The sequence below is a fragment of the Ostrea edulis genome, chromosome 2, assembly GCF_947568905.1.
Source record: "Ostrea edulis chromosome 2, xbOstEdul1.1, whole genome shotgun sequence".
NCBI lineage: Eukaryota > Metazoa > Mollusca > Bivalvia > Ostreida > Ostreidae > Ostrea > Ostrea edulis.
Window position 1 is genome coordinate 17704464 of NC_079165.1, and position 19301 is coordinate 17723764.

Genomic DNA, 19301 nt, shown 5'->3' on the forward strand with positions numbered 1-19301 from the left:
TTACATTGATTGCTATACATATTTAAATAACGATGTTTCTACAATAGTTAATGAGCACACATTTTCATAACCATTGCACTTCAGACAAAAATTATAAATCCTGAATAAACAATTTTGTTTACACGTCTAACTTCGGCAGTTATCTAATAGCAGCTAGTGGCCCTACTGGCCAGTCTGCGCTATAAATCTACTAAACACCATCGCCAGTTATCTAATTTTGATAACTAACTGCAATATATATGCAAAAACGTCCCTTTGTCTTAAGTAATTATTCATTTATTATATCTTTGATAAAAAAAAAATTGGAGGGGCCGGATCGACTAAGCAAAATGGGCCGAATCAACCATGGGACGGACCATCTCGGGACGGATCGACTAGGGACGGACCGACTGTGGGACGGAACGACCTGCTACCCATGTACAATGTACACCCCTAACAATGTAAAACAGTTACTATTAGGCCAATTAAAATTAATTGATAGATTATCATCCCTGCCTACCCCTCAAAAAAGGGCCCGCCCCGATTTTTTTTTTTCCCGCAAAAATTACGATTTCAAACAAACTTGCTTCCCAGTGGCATGAGTGAATGATTAAAGTCACAGAAAGTAGGTTTTATATCTTCTACCAAGGATTGTTTAACTTGATAAACACTTTCTCGGGAAATAAAAATTAAAAAATAAATCTTTCCACCCGCCCCCTAATTTGTGTAACCCCGGATGATAATCTACTGGTTATGTTGAATTGGCCTTACTAACTTACTTAGTCCTAACGGAGTAACGCATTCAGCTGTTCAGAACAACAGAGAATTCAATTTCTGTGTATCTGCTCTTGTTATCGTTAAGATTTACTTTCAAATTAGAATTAAATATAGATTATTTTGCTTTAACTTAAGACAACACTTACCCAATAATAACGTAAACATGGTAAAAGAACACCCAGCAAAATAAAAGTAAAGAGTTAGAGATAAGAGTAAAGACTTTGGCATCCGGAACTCCTCGGGCCTGTCAACGAGAAAGGTTGCGTCGATTTACCCAAAAGGACCCCAGAAGACATCCCAGTGGTTAAAAAGGAGTAAATATTAACTAGTTTCCTACAGATAAAGTCAAGTAAATGCTTCTTGACTGTTGTGCAGTTTTAATTGTTTGTTTACATCGTTGAATTAAAAAAAATCAGTAGACAAGACAACTTCAAAACTTAGTTAGAATTAATCTATCTGTGTCTCGGGATAGGCCTAGCTCATCACACCCCAAACCGGGTCCGTACGACATTATCACTTAAAAATAGAACATTCTATCTAATTTCCACTTAGAACTTCGTCTAACATAATGCATTTATTAGCCAGCTCAATTAATTAACAATTACAGTAGTCACAAAACATATTTTACTGGAGTAAAATGTTGTACAAACTAACACAAAAGTAAAGGCTATATGTATTCTTGAGGGTGTTGACTTTTTAAGTATTTTGTTAAATTTTTAATATCGGTTTTCAACTACAGTGTACCAGCTGACTACATGCCGCCAAAATACAACTGAGTGCAGTGTGATTACTACAGAAGAGGATAAACACTGTATCCATAATATTCAGATTGATTCAAGACACTACAGCTCATTTTCCACATTTTAATGAAGTGTTTTTTAAACCATATATTGATAAAATGATAAAATTCACATCGATACTGACAATTTTGAACATTTGGGATGCATCAATTTACTCTCAACTGCGCGTTGAAGATCGTCCGGAATTCAAAGGTTTCTTCATGCTGACTCGGACTTTTGAATGCTTATTTACATCACGTGGTTTTGAATGACAGCAAAGGTGTTGTGTAGGAAATTATCTAAATTCCCCTTCAAGGGGTCCACACTCACCTTTCAAGTACATAAGATTATTCCCTGCTCCTTATAATAACTAATTATAAATAATTATTTCAACAAAAACCCTTCCATGTTCCCATTGACCGATGTTTTTACAACTAACACGTGTCGTGTTCAGATAGAAATAGCACGTACTTACTTTTCGCAGCTAGTCTCAATGGCAGATTTAGGGGGCCAGTATCCCCCTCCCTTTTTACGACACAGATTGTGAATGAAAATCAAAATTTTGCACCCGAATGGCCAATTACTTTGGATAATCTTTGACTTTCACACCCCTCTTCGGAAATCCTAGATCCGCCACTGAGTTACATGCGTTTCTCCGAGCTCTCTGTTTTCCAACGGTCATACTGATCCCTAGGTAAATTTTATTTCACGCATGAGTTTTATCTCATTCTATTCTTACCTCTTTTCTCACAGAATCTGTCAAAATTCTAGATCTATCAATTACACTTTCTCTCACTGGACGACATGCTGCACTGTTTACTGTCTATGCGCATGCGTCTGAAGACTAAAAGGAGGAGACTCGATATTTTTTGTATAGGCCATCAAAAAGTATTAATTTTTACGTTAAAACGATAATTTTTAACTTTAGATAAGTGTTATTTTCGTAAAGTTCATACTTTCAACAATGCAACAAAAATTGAGAAAGCGCTGGGAAAATTGTCATTTCATGATTTTTGCGCAAAATGAGTTGTAGTGTCTCTTTAAACAATACATGGCCAGTTTATAAGAATAATCATTACAGGTCTCAAAGGCTAATATGGATATTTTTGTACATTCATAGTACATACATATCTGGTTAACCATCAGCAACAAGTATGTAACTCCCCCCCTCTCTCTCTCTCTCTCTCTCTCTCTCTCTCTCTCTCGTTCAGAACTATTTAAAATTAAACACACACACATATATATATAGAGAGAGAGAGAGGGGGGGGGAGGGAGAGAGCGAGCAACGGAGACAGAGAGAGGCAGAGAAAATAAGTCCAAAGAATAATTTAATTACTATCAGTTTAAGCAATTATGATGACGAAATAAAGTCCAAAGAATAATTTAATTACTATCAGTTTTAGTAATTATTATGACGAGTTCATGTGTTCTACATGTTAAGCAAAATCATCACATGGGACATGCTCACTATGGGAATGGTGACCAGAGGCGTCTCACACAAAAATCAAAGGGTAATGCGACACAAGTCTGTACCTTGTCCATCCAAAGGGGGGAGGGGGTGGGAAAAGCCCACAATGGAAAGAATGATATTTCTTAAACTGGAAAGGTTCAACAAGAAGGGGGGGGGGGGTTAGGAACCCCCATAAAACCCTTATAGATCCGCGACTGGTATCCATCATTTCATATTATGCAATATCAATATTTCATCTCTTACGGGTAATCAGTTGGAAAAATACCTTTGTATGAAAATTGTCTAGAAGACTATCCTTCATCTGCATTGTCGTCGCCTGGTTTTCAACTTATATGTTTAAATGCGTGACGGGAGCACAAAAATAATAGCACGGCATAAAACTATGTATATGAATATTCCCCTGAAACCTAAATATACTAATCAGTCCAGAAATAAATATTTGATGGGTTGTCGTTGATCAAATAATAGAAGTCAGTAGTATTTGGAGTGTGTCAATAACACGATAATAAATGAAAGACGATTTCTTTTATATGAATGTTCAAATTAGTGACGATCTCAGCGGTGTAACAGCAGATGGGGCAGTTGATTAAATCGTGCAGAATACTAATCATTAAAAGTAATATTTGCTTGTTTTGAAATAGAAATTTTCGGGTAATTTTGGCACGCTGAAATTGTTGCTTTTGGCGGCTGACAAAGGCACCAAAATTTCCAATCACATAGACAATATTTGTGTTAAGGGAAATTATGCCAAACAGTGAAGATACAACATTTTCAAACTACTTTACCCCCCCCCCCCCCCCAAGAAAATCCACTAAATAGTTTCAATACCAAAATTATGTAATGTGCTGTATTTTAAAACTGTCAAGACAATTACAGGTGATAGTAAAATATAGGGACAGTGCTCATATTCGGGGGAAATTCATCCCCTAAACCACAAGTGATGCTGGCTGAAAGAAAATTTTGTTAAGCATTTATGTACAAAGAAAAAAAAGGATGACGGTTTTTCCTCTTGCTGCACCCCACAGTTGCAATATTAAACAAATTGTTCATCTCTTATGTCTATTATATTACTTATCTATTTATCATTGTGTTCTTTTTTTTCAAAAACGAATGACGCCTCTAAAAATACATCTAGTAAACACCAGGCACTTTCCGTACATCACTAATCAGATGTCCTCTAACTAGACAGTGTGATAGACCAGGCTTGTTTACATTCTAAGAAATGTAACGATACTGAACCGTTCTGTAAAACAAAACGGAACACTCTATTTCGATTTGGAGAAAGTGAATGGAAAACAATTTATAAGTTACCTTTTAAGATAACCAAAAAAAAAAAAAAAAAAAAAAAATCAAAACTTCAATGGTTCCAATATAGACTTATTTATAGAAGTTTGGCTACAAGCACTTTCCTTTATAAGATTAAGAGGAGGTATACAAAAAGCTGGACGTTTTGTAAATTGGAAGAAGAAACATAGGAACACCTCTTCAAAGAATGTGTAAATGTTCACTCCTTTTTAGATACTTTGGAAACATTTGTTGAAGAAAATACAAATCTACAGTTATCTTTTACAATAAGAATTTTTATTACGATTTCTGGATGCAAACAAAAATATTAAAAACACGTTTTCTCTGGTTAAAGTTCTACATACAGTGGCGTAGCTTCCATTGAGGCAACCGAGGCAGCTGCCTCGGTAAATAAAACAAAAAAACCACCTTTTACGTTGTTAAAATGTCGATAGCTTCGGGGGGGGGGGGGGGGGGCTGCGCCCCCAAGACCCCCTGCCTCGGTAATATTCGAACCCAAGCAACGCCTATGACATATATTCAATGAAGTGTACGGAAAAGACATAAAAAACCTTGAAATACAACTCCTATAAAAATGGTGAAAATATAAGATTTGACACAACTTGGAATGGATGGAACCTTTTATTTAATCGAAACAGCCATTTGATTTATTTACCCCCTCTCTCTATATCTTATAAAACATTTTGTAAATTGAAGACTGGTACATATGTTACATATTTTAATATTACAGACAATAAGAAAATAAAGAATGATGAAAAAAGAATTACAGGAAAACAAAGAGCTGTTTCTTGTTACTGTTTGCAACATAAATCGGGAATTGATATTGTACATATAATAATATAATTTCAAAATTCTTTCAGCATGGTTCCTGTCGTTTACTTAATTCCTGGACAGCATGACGCCGTGATAAGCCTGTAGGTTTCGGAAATGTGATAAGCCTGTAGGTTTCGGTAATGTGATAAGCCTGTAGGTTTCGGCAATGTAATAAGCCTGTAGGTTTCGGTAATGTGATAGGTCTGTAGGTTTCGGTAATGTGATAACAGTAAGTTTCGGTAATGTGATAACAGTAGGTTTCGGTAATGTGATAACAGTAAGTTTCGGTAATGTGATAACAGTAAGTTTGGGTAATGTGATAATAGTAAGTTTGGGTAATGTGATAATAGTAAGTTTGGGTAATGTGATAACAGTAAGTTTCGGTAATGTGATAACAGTAAGTTTGGGTAATGTGATAACAGTAAGTTTCGGTAATGTGATAATAGTAAGTTTGGGTAATGTGATAACAGTAAGTTTCGGTAATGTGATAATAGTAAGTTTGGGTAATGTGATAACAGTAAGTTTGGGTAATGTGATAAGCCTGTAAGTTTCGGTAATGTGATAACAGTAAGTTTCGGTAATGTGATAAGCCTGTAAGTTTTGGATTTTACATATTGGTTTGACAAGTACTATCAGCTATTAATCTGACACAGCCCTGCTGTCAAAATTTACATTAATAAGTTTATTATATAAAAAGAACCCTGCCACGTGGAAACAGTTAAGGAGAACAAACAACCTTATTGTTTTTAGGTTTCTGTAGTAGCACATAGCCGCAATTTTGAACAGAGTAACTTAAAATACGCCACCCCTTCCTTCGTCATCAATTTCACCCTGTTTGAAGCATTCATGATTTTCCATCAATCCTTCGGCGGCCTGGAGTTTGTGGAATGCAGTTTTCTTTTGTTTGATTTCATTTCTATAACTTGTGATGCATTAATAAATAGCTTTTATATTAGCTCACCCGAGTCAAAGGCTCAAGTGGGCTTTTCTAATCGAATTTGTCCGTTGTCGTCGGCTTTGTCGCAAACTTTTCACCTACTTCTCCAGAAGCACTAGGCCAATTTCGTAATCGTGTATTCTGAAATGGGGGGGGGGGGGGGGGGGATTATGTAGATAACAACTTTCTGTGGCGTCTTGAACAGGCTAATGTTGATACATTCTAAAATCACCTAGGTATGGTGATTACTTCCTGATAGACTATACACGGTTTGTGATAAAAGCCGAAAATCTTCTCTTTTTTTTTTCTTTTTTTTTTTGGTATTATCTGACATAGAATCCCATTTCTAATTACTATATCACACTATGTCCACTGTAAATGATGGATATAAAGTATGGAGCAATATTTCCGGTCAGGTCGTCCAAAACGTTGTACTTTTCATCATTTTGTGTGTAAAAAGTTTCTGAGTTGACCGAAATGTTTGCAGATCCGACATACAATGTGTGCGAATCACTTGATGATGTATTACCCATCAGACACGGACACAGAAAGCTATTGTTTCCAGGGAGGACCTCTCGAGTGGATACAAACACTTGATACCAAAGAAAATAGTCTTGGGCGGATTATTTGTCTTATCTTCAAAACTTTAACAAGGTACAATATGTGGTTTTATTCCTGGCGTCACTAAAACCTTACAAATAAAGAACCTTATCAATTATGTAAGTATGCGGCTTAACAATGGATTCTTCCCCGATAAGCTATCCTGGAATAACCAGAGAGACCATCGCATCATATCACAAAAACCGCCGACAATTCGGGATAAACACCCCGACTTCTATTTATTCAGGCGAATATCATCAGTTACAGAACCTGCAACAATTCAAAATACAGCTAACACTGAACTCTGCAAATTCATCCGCAAAATATACACAGCCTGTGTGCATCTAAACGGCCTTGTCATTTGGGTGGAAACTCGTTCACAGATGGTTTCTGTCATTGTGAATTCTCGGAACCTGAGTGGTACTTCGTACTTCTTGGTGGCGAAACATCTACACCTTTAAAGCAGGTGGATGCTACATGATTTGGTCGGCTGAATTTTAAACTGGTGCACTCTACTACTTCCCAATACTACAGAAGCCCACTCCAATGACCCCCTCCCCCCTCATTCTCTCTCTCTGTAAGGACAGAATTTTTGTCCTCATAGTGCACTTCTGTCCCCAAAACTTCCGTCAAATGGTTAAAAATAGCCCTCACTTCACAAGTTCTATCCCGTTCTCTCTCTCTCTCTCTCTGCAATAAGAGGGTCCGCTGCTGCTGCATGTACTCATTCGTTAGCGTGCACAGCTCGGAGTCTCCTTTTCTATGTTTCTTTTTGATATCTCGTGTACGTATACCTTTTCCCATTTTTCACTAACTATAAACTCTATTAGATATTCATGTATGCTTGCATTTGTAATTATGTATCGTGATCATAATCACCTATACGAAGAGATAAAGTACATGAACGAAGGCGCTAATAATGAGAATGCTTACGCCCAGTCTGTTTTGTCAGGTCAACCTTCAACCCAATCCAGTACTCTCAATCAGTGTCTCGTCAGGTTAACCCCTCACCATAGACAGTACTCTCAGTTTGTCTCCTCAGGTTAACCCCTCACCATAGACAGTACTGTCAGTCTGTCTCGTCAGGTTAACCCTCACCATAGACAGTACTCTCAGTTTGTCTCGTCAGGTTAACCCCTCACCATAGACAGTACTCTCAGTTTGTCTCCTCAGGTTAACCCCTCACCATAGACAGTACTCTCAATCAGTGTCTCGTCAGGTTAACCCCTCACCATAGACAGTACTCTCAGTTTGTCTCGTCAGGTTAACCCCTCACCATAGACAGTACTGTCAGTCTGTCTCGTCAGGTTAACCCTCGCCATAGACAGTACTCTCAGTTTGTCTCGTCAGGTTAACCCTCACCATAGACAGTACTCTCAATCAGTGTCTCGTCAGGTTAACCCCTCACCATAGACAGTACTCTCAGTTTGTCTCGTCAGGTTAACCCTCACCATAGACAGTACTGTCAGTTTGTCTCCTCAGGTTAACCCCTCACCATAGACAGTACTGTCAGTTTGTCTCGTCAGGTTAACCCTCACCATAGACAGTACTGTCAGTTTGTCTCGTCAGGTTAACCCCTCACCATAGACAGTACTCTCAGTTTGTCTCGTCGGGTTAACCCTCACCATAGACAGTACTGTCAGTTTGTCTCCTCAGGTTAACCCTCACCATAGACAGTACTGTCAGTTTGTCTCCTCAGGTTAACCCCTCACCATAGACAGTACTGTCAGTCTGTCTCGTCAGGTTAACCCTCACCATAGACAGTACTGTCAGTTTGTCTCGTCAGGTTAACCCTCACCATAGACAGTACTGTCAGTCTGTCTCGTCAGGTTAACCCTCACCATAGACAGTACTCTCAGTTTGTCTCCCCAGGTTAACCCTCACCATAGACAGTACTGTCAGTTTGTCTCGTCAGGTTAACCCTCACCATAGACAGTACTCTCAGTTTGTCTCGTCAGGTTAACCCTCGCCATAGACAGTACTCTCAATCAGTGTCTCGTCAGGTTAACCCTCACCATAGACAGTACTCTCAGTTTGTCTCGTCAGGTTAACCCTCACCATAGACAGTACTCTCAGTTTGTCTCGTCAGGTTAACCCTCACCATAGACAGTACTGTCAGTTTGTCTCGTCAGGTTAACCCTCACCATAGACAGTACTGTCAGTTTGTCTCGTCAGGTTAACCCTCACCATAGACAGTACTGTCAGTTTGTCTCGTCAGGTTAACCCTCACCATAGACAGTACTCTCAGTTTGTCTCGTCGGGTTAACCCTCACCATAGACAGTACTCTCAGTTTGTCTCGTCAGGTTAACCCCTAACCATAGACATTATTGTTCTCATTAATTCAATTGATGCGCGCATCAATTGAATTGAAGAGAGCAATAATTGAATTAATGCGCGCATTAAATCAATTATTGCTCTCATTAATTCAATTGATGTGCGCATTAATTCAATTGATGAGAGCAATAATTGAATTGAAGCGCGCATTAATTCATTTCATGAGAGCAATAATTGATTTAATGCGCGCATTAATTCAATTAAAGAGAACAATAATTGAATTGATGATATCTTCAAATAATTGAAGATATCTTCAATTATTTGAGTTTATGTTAATTTGGCGCTCCATGTAACCAAGGTATTTCTAATGGTCAACAAAAATTTCAATGTCTGTTGTCAACATAGATTAAATATATTAGTAAAAGTTTCGTTTGAAGCAGATTTATCTCAATTTACAAGTTAATTCTGAACACAATTAAATAGTTTCTAGTGTTTCGCACACCTCATTTTGTTTTAAACATGTTTTCAATTATATAAGCAATCTAATGTAAACAAAAACATGACACGAACCTTGTTTACATAACAAAGAATGTTGAGTGCTGTATCTCACTTGTACCTCAACAACTGATATTCAATTTTGGTTGATTATTAGAAATATTCTAGTTAAGCATTGTAAACAATAAAAATGGAAAAATAAAATTTAAAAAAAATCTCAGCTCAAATCGTGTCCATGACCCTTTAAATAATCTTCATCCTAGAAGACACACAACTCAGACTCTTTTGCCCCTGGCAGGACTCTCACCTGCAAGTCCAGGGATGATCAACGGCACCACATGTAACAGTAAGGGAGAAAATGCAACGGACCCGACAGGGATTCTAACCCGGCACCCCGGAATCTCTAGTCAGGTGCTTTACTGAGATATCTGGCCACCGGCAGTCGAACCCGGCTGACCGCTACACACATATAACGCACAATGCCTAGCACTTTTCGAACATATAATTTATCATTATCCCCAATGTATATTTCTTACTTGTCGTCTCACGGGTCATTTTAGTCTTTTTGGGGTCCTTTAGGGTAACTCGACGTACCGAGGTTTCGGGCCACGTCGGAACCATCCGGCACACCTCGGCAGATTCCGTACCATACGAATGATCGGGAACTTGTCTGCACCGAGCACCTGCAACTAATCATATTTAGATGCAATTTGATCCAGTGGGGAAAATACTATGCCCCCACAATATTCTCAATAACTCAGATATCATTCAACACATAAAATCATACTTCTACAAGATGCATTTATTGTTCGGAACAAATCACTTTTGTTTTTGTTTCAAGCGTGCACATGACACTGATGAGATTGTGACAGATGGAGGAAAATGTGTACGAAGTTTTAAAGAGAGTGTTTAAGCACAAAGAATTTAAATCTGATTTGCAGAAAAGGGCAGTTCAATGTGTTTTTGAAGGTATTTGTTCATGTCAGTATATGTTTTACGACACAACTCATATAGGGAGAGCGGAGACCACTAGAAAAAAGGGGGGTGTAAACGGTTGTCGGAGGTTTAGGCCTGATTCAAGTTCGGCCCACAGAGGTTTCGGCCCATTTCAAGTTTGGCCCTTTGCATGTTCGGCCTTCTATTAAAAACTTCTTGCACAATTTCGCAATTTGAAACATAAATATAAATTTGCAGCGTTATATGCAGATTCTGTGCATTAGCGATTTTTCCCCTTGAAAACCTGGGCATTTATGTATAAATTAGCTGTGGAAGTCATTTGCTGATTATTCATCATTACAAAATGAACCAAAACAGCATAACAGTAACAGTACATAAAAATCCCCAGTGACATTTTAAGATTTATACATCTTGCAATCTTTCATTGTAACTTTGACAGTAGGATTTCTATTGTTTATATTATAGAAACAATGGCCGAAGTATTGGAAATAAATATTTGACGTGGAGAAATTTTAAGTATAGTTTTATAAAATTTGTTTGGAAGTCGCTTTTTTCTCACACTCAGATTTATTTTTCCTCATTTTTAATGCATTCCAACTTTTCATTGAATCATGAATTAAGAAGATGACAGCTAACTAGTAACAGGCTTACAGCTGATGTTCCTTTAAATTGTAATAAACTTAAATTAGATCAATATCCATTTCTTTTGGAAATTTCCTAAACAATAACGTACTGCAATCTTTGTTTACAAAACAAATAATAAACTCTCTAAAATGAGCTTCTATGATAATGTATAACCTTAATCTTTTATGTGAAATCTTTTCAACACATTAGACAGTAGATTTTGATCATTAAAAGTTAAAAAAAAAAATTTGGGCGGAAATCGTGAATCAGTCCCATTAAATTTTAGTAATTATACTTTTAAAAAATGGTGTAAGTTAATATGTTTTAGTAAATTTACAATGTCCAGCAAAGATATGTTATTTCATTTTTTATTTGGTTGGGAAACAAAGTGTAGGCCTGCGTGATCAAACATTATTTACTGTGTAAAAGGAAGGGAGAAGATGCATCGGACTTGTCCTGGATTTTAACTCATGCCCCCTAAATCTTTAGTTAGGGACTCCACCAGTCCAACTATCTGGTACAGGTGATTGAACCCATCTGTCTGCCACATTCCTGGCACCCTCCTTAACGCTTTAAAGACACCAATCCAGGGGATCTTCATCCCCTGGCAGGCATTTTCACCCGTCAGTTCCAGGGGCTGCATGGTCCATGGCACTAAATGTAACAGGATGGGAGAAAATGCAACTGACCAGACAGATTTCAATGCAGGGTCCCTGAATCTTTTAGTTAGGTGCTCTACCAGCTGAGGTATCTGGCACTGGCAATCAAACCCATCTGACTGCCACAACTGATATAATGTGTAAAATGATACTATCCATAAAACATGTGAAAACTGTGTATTTTGACTGTCGAGTAAATTCACAATAATTGTTGTTATGGAAGGTTAGGCAAAGAATTTGACACAGTCAAAATAACCATTAGTGACGGCCTACAGTTTTAGCTCACCTGAGCCGAAGGCTCAAGTGAGCTTTTCTGATCAAAATTTGTCCGTTGTCTATCGGCGTTGACGTCGTTGTAATTTTTTCACATTTTCATCTTCTTCTCAAGAACCACTGGGCCAATTATAACCAAACTTGGCCAAAAGCATCCTTGGGTAAAGGGCTTTCAAGTTTGTTCAAATGAAGGGCCATGCCCCCTTCAAAGGGGAGATAATCACAAAAATGCAAAAATAGGGTGGGGTCATTTAAAAATCTTCTCAAGAACCAATGAGCCAGAAGAGCTGAAATTTATATGAAAGCTTCCTGACATAGTGCAGATTCAAGTTTGTTCAAATCATGGCCCCCCGGGGGTAGATTGGGGCCACAATAGGGGATCAAAGTTTTACATAGAAATATATAGGGAAAATCTTTCAAAATCATCTTCTCAAGAACCAATGAGGCAGAAGAGCTGAGATTTACATGAAAGCTTCCCGACATAGTGCAGATTCAAGTTTGTTCAAATCATGGCCCCCGGAGTAAGTTGGGGCCACAATAGGGGATCAAAGTTTTACATGAGAATAAATAGAGAAAATCTTTAAAAATCATCTTCTCAAGAACTAATGAGCCAGAAGAGCTGAGAGTTACATGAAAGCTTCCAGATTCGTTCAAATCATGGCCCCCGGGGCTAAGGTAACTCAGTTGAGCGATGTGGCCCTTGGGCCACTTGTTGCAGTTACCACCCTTACACTGGAAAGTTGGGGTGCTGCATGTGTGCCTGATAATAAAATATTTTTGTGTACATTGAAATGCAGGTGGAGCTGTACAACGTAAGTTGATTTACACAAAAATTAATTTTCAAAAGATTGAATCCCAAATAAAAGCACAGATTTCAACAGAAAGATTACGTGAAAGATATGGATATGATATAATTTCGTTTCATTGACAACTAATGTGAAAAAAAAATTGTCCACCGAGTGAAATGATAATATGTTAATAATGTACAGTGGGAGATCCAGATAATTTTCAAAGGGGGTGGTTTGTACTTTATCTACCCAAGAAAGGGGGGGGGGGGTAGCTGAAGATGTCGAAATGGCTAAAAATTACCTTTTAAAAAAGATATTTAACCTATTAAAGTTGGTGGGTTGCAACCCTGTAACCCCCCTCTAGATCTCCCACTAATGTACATGTGTTGGTTACACACATAATTACTGGCATTTTAGCTGTCGAAAATATTGATTAGAATCAATGCTGATATGTGGAAGACATCCCAATCTAAGTCAAGGACTAATATTTACATACTTTGTCACATCATGATCCAACATTCCCTACAAAAAATTCACACAAGGGAGGCATACATATAATCAGTGACTAAAATTATTATAAGTTTATTATTTTTTCAGTAATTACACTTAATTTCTTAGAAAGATTCTTTAACCGGCACTTAATTACAATCAGATATAGTATGTTTGCTATCTATTCTTTATAATTTGATGCTATGAATGGAGGACTACAACTTGTTGTGTGTCCCTGTATTCAAGGGGAGATAACTCACACTCAGTTGTGAAAAAAGTATTCCGTTGGCCAATTTTAAAAGTTCACAAAATTATTTGAATTTGAAAAATGATGAAATTTCTGTAAGCCAAATTTGAATAGGGCTGACAAACTTGAATAGGACTGAAACCTCTGGTTACCAACTGTAGGCCTAGAAATCGTCTCGACAAAAGGTACTAACCATAGGATGCGATACATTTTAAATCAATATTTGATGAGCCTTATATAGTTCAGATCCAAGGTTCCTTACACCTTGACTAGGTTCAAGGTTCCTTACACCTTGACTAGATTCAAGGTTCCGCACACCTTGACTAGATTCAAGGTTCCGCACACCTTGACTAGATTCAAGGTTCCGCCAACCTTGACTAGATTCAAGGTTCCTCACACCTTGACTAGATTCAAGGTTCCTCACACCTTGACTAGATTCAAGGTTCCTCACACCTTGACTAGATTCAAGGTTCCTCACACCTTGACTAGATTCAAGGTTCCGCACACCTTGACTAGATTCAAGGTTCCTCACACCTTGACTAGATTCAAGGTTCCGCACACCTTGACTAGATTCAAGGTTCCTCACACCTTGACTAGATTCAAGGTTCCTCACACCTTGACTAGATTCAAGGTTCCTCACACCTTGACTAGATTCAAGGTTCCGCACACCTTGACTAGATTCAAGGTTCCGCCAACCTTGACTAGATTCAAGGTTCCTCACACCTAGACTAGATTCAAGGTTCCGCACACCTAGACTAGATTCAAGGTTTCTCACACCTTGACTAGATTCAAGGTTCCTCACACCTAGACTAGATTCAAGGTTCCGCACACCTTGACTAGATTCAAGGTTCCGCACACCTTGACTAGATTCAAGGTTCCGCACACCTTGACCCTAAAGGTCAAGACAAAGCCAGGCTTGTTGAGTTTACTTGGGAGAGTGCAGCTATTCACATGAGGAATTTTTTTTATATGCCTATTGTTTACCTCCGAGTTGCCATCCAGTGGTGTGATATGTTACATGACCACCTTTGTAAGGCTTAAACAGATGGCAGGAACTTTGCTTTGATGGTATGTGTGTCCACTATTCAGTATGATGGCTGGATGTACAATTTGTAAAGATCATATACTGAAAATGAATTACATCATTAGGAAACTGTTATACTCATGAACATCAAGCAAACAAACAGGGTGTATAGACATACCCTTCACAAACAAACAGGGTGTATAAACATACCCTTCACAAACAAACAAGGTGTATAAACATACCCTTCACAAACAAACAGGGTGTATAAACATACCCTTCACAAACAAACAGGGTGTATAAACATACCCTTCACAAACAAAGTTTGGGTGTCATTTACATGGAATTATCATGTGCATACATCCATCCAACTTCATGCTCCGGGGATAACTTTGTATTGTAAACACATTAGAAGCTTACACTTTGTACCAAGATTGCTCATGTCCAGGCAGTGTGCTATGACTATGAAGTGATAAGCCAAGGTATCTAGTCAAGGTCACTACACAGGCAAATGTGCCTCACATGAATTTCATGTGAAAAGTAATTCATGTGAAATTAACGTTGATATATCCACATGAACTTCACAGGAATCATTTTTCACCAGAAATTCATGTTAGAATATTCACATGAGAATTTCACATGAATTGTCCATTAGCCTGTGTATTGTATGTATCATGATAAGTAGATGACAAGAATGCGCTGTGTAGAACACATACATAAGATATATGCTTGTACTTTCAGGTGAACGTGATGTATTCATCTCTATGCCGACGGGAGCTGGAAAGTCCCTCTGCTTCCAGCTTCCAGCAGTTGCATCGACTGGGGTTACGTTGGTCGTGTCGCCTCTTATTGCACTTATGCACGATCAACTAAGCCATCTGGAACTTCTGAATATTCCTGCAGAAACCATCAACAGTAAGATGACCGCTAAGGAAAGAGCCAGGGTTGTAGCAGATCTAAAGCAAACCACACCTCAAACAAAGCTCCTGTATATAACTCCAGAACAAGCTGCATCAGACGAATGCAAAACAATCGTGAAAGGACTCGTAACCAGGCAAATTTTAAAATACTTCATCATAGATGAAGCCCACTGTGTGTCACAATGGGGACATGACTTTCGACCAGATTATCTGAAGCTTGGCTATTTTAGAAAAATTATGCCTGGCGTGCCTTGTATTGCGTTAACTGCCACTGCAACAGCTCAAACAGCGGCGGACATAATCCTGCAGCTAAAACTGAAAGAACCGGTTGCTAAGTTTAAAACAAGCTGTTTTAGATCCAACATCCATTATGATGTTAGGATGAAAGATGTTGTTCATGATGCATATGAGGACCTGATGAAATTTGCTCTCACAGCACTAGGAAGGATGGATGTCACCAAGGAAGAAAATTCGACACTAGAAAATTGGGTAAGATCTGTTGTGTGCTACATGTATATCATCGCCGTAGATGTAACTTCACTTCACTTTAGAAGCAAACACAGGCTGATAGTTTCAAGTAGGAAACCGTTTGAACAGTTACCTCAAGGTACTGCAGGTTGTTCATAAGTAATTTATTAAGTTTCATTCAAAACCATCGTCAGATACCCATGACTGATTGATGAGTAGAAGACGAGATCAGCTGTGGGTATCCGACGATGATTCAAAACATGTCTGAGGCAAAGCAAGCTCAAAATTTTCCTATTTCGATGGCCTTTTCACAAAATATCTTACGACTAAGATAGTGAATTTATTTCTGTCTGTATGCAAGTTTATCAATCATGGATATGCTTTATATCCTAACTCATAAATTCTGCAAGAAATGGAATAGAAATAGATTTAATACAGCATTTCTAAAGTTGAATCTTTGTGAAAAGGACTGTGGGTGTTTTTGAAAAACACAGGACTGATATTTTTTGTGAGATGAATAAATCTGTGTCAGATTTATTATTATACCAGATCGATGTATGAAAGTAAGGTATGAATACAATGTTGGTACATGTACTGCAAGAAGGCAATCTAATTAGAATTAGATGTTAGATCCGCTCAAAATATGTTGAAGGTGCTATTATTAGGGTGAGCACAGCTCAATATAATCCTAATCTGTATCACATGGATTTTAAAATATTTCAGCATTCACAAATACATGAACATGTATAAAGAAATGTAAGTTCAGTTTTGTTGCATGTTGGGTCTCTCGTTGTTTAGCTCAAGTGAGCTTTTCTGATCAAAATTTGTCCATTGTACTCAGAGTAAACTTTTCACATTTTCATCTTCTCCAGAAGCACTTGGCCAATTTCAACCAAACTTGGCACAAAGCATTCTTGGGTAAAGGGCTTTCGAGTTTGTTCAAATGGAGGGCCATGCCTCCTTCAAAGGGGATATCACAAAATGCAAAAATAGGGTGGGGTCATTTAAAAATCTTCTCAAGAACCACTGGGCCAGAGCTGAGATTTACATGAAAGCTTCCTGACATAGTGCAGATTCAAGTTTGTTCAAATCATGGCCCCCGGGGGTAGGGTGGGGCCACAATAGGGACCAAAGTTTTACATGCAAATATACATGGAAAATCTTTTGATAAGGGCCAAGGTGACTCAGGAGAGTGATGTGGCTCATGGGCCTCCTGTTGGTAATGATACAGTGAATTCCAGTTAAAAGCTTACAATTGATCAAGCTAATCATGCTAATTAGATGCCAAGCTTACAGTTGCATATTTTCATGGACATAAGTACAGTTTCTCTGAATGGCGTGGTGATTTTCACCTTGTGTGTGGATGTAATTGTTAAACTAAACCTTAGGCAATAAAATGGAGGGAGAGAATCATGTTTTGCATCTCTGGATACATGTATACCAATGAGCTGAAACTGGAAATCTATGCTAACAGTTTCTATTTTTAGATGCAATAAAACCAGAGGTTTGTATTTTCTGCTACACAAAACGATCTCCTCAGTAAGATCCGACATTTTTATGATGACGTCAAAAGAAAGACTGTACGTGATGTCGCACCTATCATCTTGCCCCCGCCATGATTGATATAACATTTTGTTGGACATTAGGCCTTCTCATTTCCAATCAATATTACATACTGTCAAGGGATCATAAGACAAGGATGAATATTGACTTACTCCATGTAAGTTCATAATCTCAGCTCAACAGGATTTTGTGAGATCAGAAAGGGTGGGGGATAGGATTAGTTTTTACTTGACATAGAAAATTCATTGGAGGAATGTGTAGACTCAAATTTTCCCCGTTGTAATCATTAGAGCCTGCTACATGAAGTGCCCTTTTCGCTTGCTATGATGTTAGTTAGGAATCATGAATTCACTTTCCACGTTGTCAACGTGTGCATTTTAAAAGTCATCATTGTTCTAAGCTGTTCGAGATCATGAACGTACATGCTGTCTGATATGCACAGTTGATAATGCTTTATCTGCTTTATTGGTCATTTCATTGGCAATTTTATTGGTCGCTCAGAAAAGACCAAAAGTGATTTTGCCCAACCAGTATCTAAGTCCTTTTCTACAGACTTTTCTTTAGACAATATTGCAGTGATAGTGAAGTTAAGAAATACCACTTTCAAAAATGGAAGTGCTTCGTTCCTATAATGATTAATTTGATTGGACAGTAAATTTAATATGCAGCTTACTATGTAAATCCCAGCATTGCAACCATGGAAGTCAACATCATACATGTGTTTTGACTTATTGTAGACAGAATATGGATGTGGGATTGTCTACTGTCGAACAAGAGATGCCTGTGCAGAGGTGGCCTCTCATTTGACAAGAAAAGGTGTAATAACCAAGCCATACCATGCAGGACTGAAGACTGACATCAGGGAGACAGTTCAAACAGACTGGATGGAGGGCAGGTTTCCCGTGATTGCAGCCACAATCAGCTTTGGAATGGGGGTTGACAAACCTAATGTTAGGTAGTGAATGTTCACATCTCAAAGTTTAAACTTGACCAAAATTTGGATCAGGCTCTTTAGATTTGCTAAACATCATTACTGTCAATAAACAGTAGCCAGACAGACAGACAGGAAGTGACATATTGCAAATACAATGTATATATGTCCTCTCTGAAGAATTCATTTGCCATTTTGGCAATCAAGTTATCAATTTTATGGGACCACACAAATTTTAACACACATTTGGTAATTTGGGAATTACTAGATATAAACCATGCATCATGGACATCCGAATGCATAGTGGATAAGTTCAATTTCAGTCCGTTTTCACTACATGATAATCAAGGTAACTGCAAGTATGGTCTGCACATTTCTATAATCTTCACTTTTAATGCCCTGAAATATAAGATAGAGAGACGGAGAGGGGGCATATTGTTTTTGGTCTCTATTTACATGAGGTTGTCTGACACCTTAACCTAGCTGGTTATTGTCATATTGTCAGAATTGAGTCTTTATATTTTCACCATGGGTAGCTCTAATGAAAAGGTCATCTTGAATAGGCCTTTGGCAGTCTGATTAAAACCACTTCCTTCTTATTACACTCGTCAGGGTCTCTGACAAGTATAAGGAGAAAGGGGAGGGGGGGGGGGGGGTCGGTTTTAATCAGATTGGGCCTTTGGGCTACAGGGTCAATGAATATGACCTCTGCAACTAGAAATATGTTTATTGGATATTTCTTGTTCTTTTAAGAGATTATCAGGCCAAATTTAAGGTCATTGGTAAAGAAATGTTTAAAACATTTAACATTGTAATTCAAATCCCCTTTGACTGAATCTTGTATATCTGGATGACATTTGGGATGGGTATATAGCTCATTCAGATTACAAATGCTAATTTAGAATTAAAAGGGCTGACACATCTCTCTAA

At 38.0% G+C, this 19301-nt stretch overlaps 2 protein-coding genes across 3 annotated transcripts in view; one reads left to right on the forward strand and one right to left on the reverse strand.

Moving 5' to 3' along the window:
- Positions 1 to 2560, reverse strand: part of LOC125680531 (alpha-1,3-mannosyl-glycoprotein 4-beta-N-acetylglucosaminyltransferase B-like) — a 46116-nt gene extending 43556 nt beyond the window's left edge. Inside the window, exon 1 of one of the 2 annotated variants that reach the window (XM_048920202.2) lies at positions 2275 to 2560. The gene's annotated coding sequence lies outside the window, so the exon portion shown is untranslated. Of the gene's footprint in view, positions 1 to 902; positions 1012 to 2274 lie in introns of those variants that run through there. The other variant, XM_048920200.2, reaches the window with a different exon arrangement.
- Positions 2561 to 10271: 7711 nt separating this feature from the next.
- The window catches only part of LOC125679612 (ATP-dependent DNA helicase Q5-like), a 53686-nt gene continuing 44656 nt past the window's right edge, over positions 10272 to 19301 (forward strand). Inside the window, exons 1-3 of the mRNA XM_056153323.1 lie at positions 10272 to 10400; positions 15231 to 15898; positions 18178 to 18395. Of these exons, the coding sequence (XP_056009298.1) occupies positions 10304 to 10400; positions 15231 to 15898; positions 18178 to 18395 (983 nt within the window). The 5' untranslated portion in view covers positions 10272 to 10303. The remainder of the gene's footprint in view (positions 10401 to 15230; positions 15899 to 18177; positions 18396 to 19301) is intronic.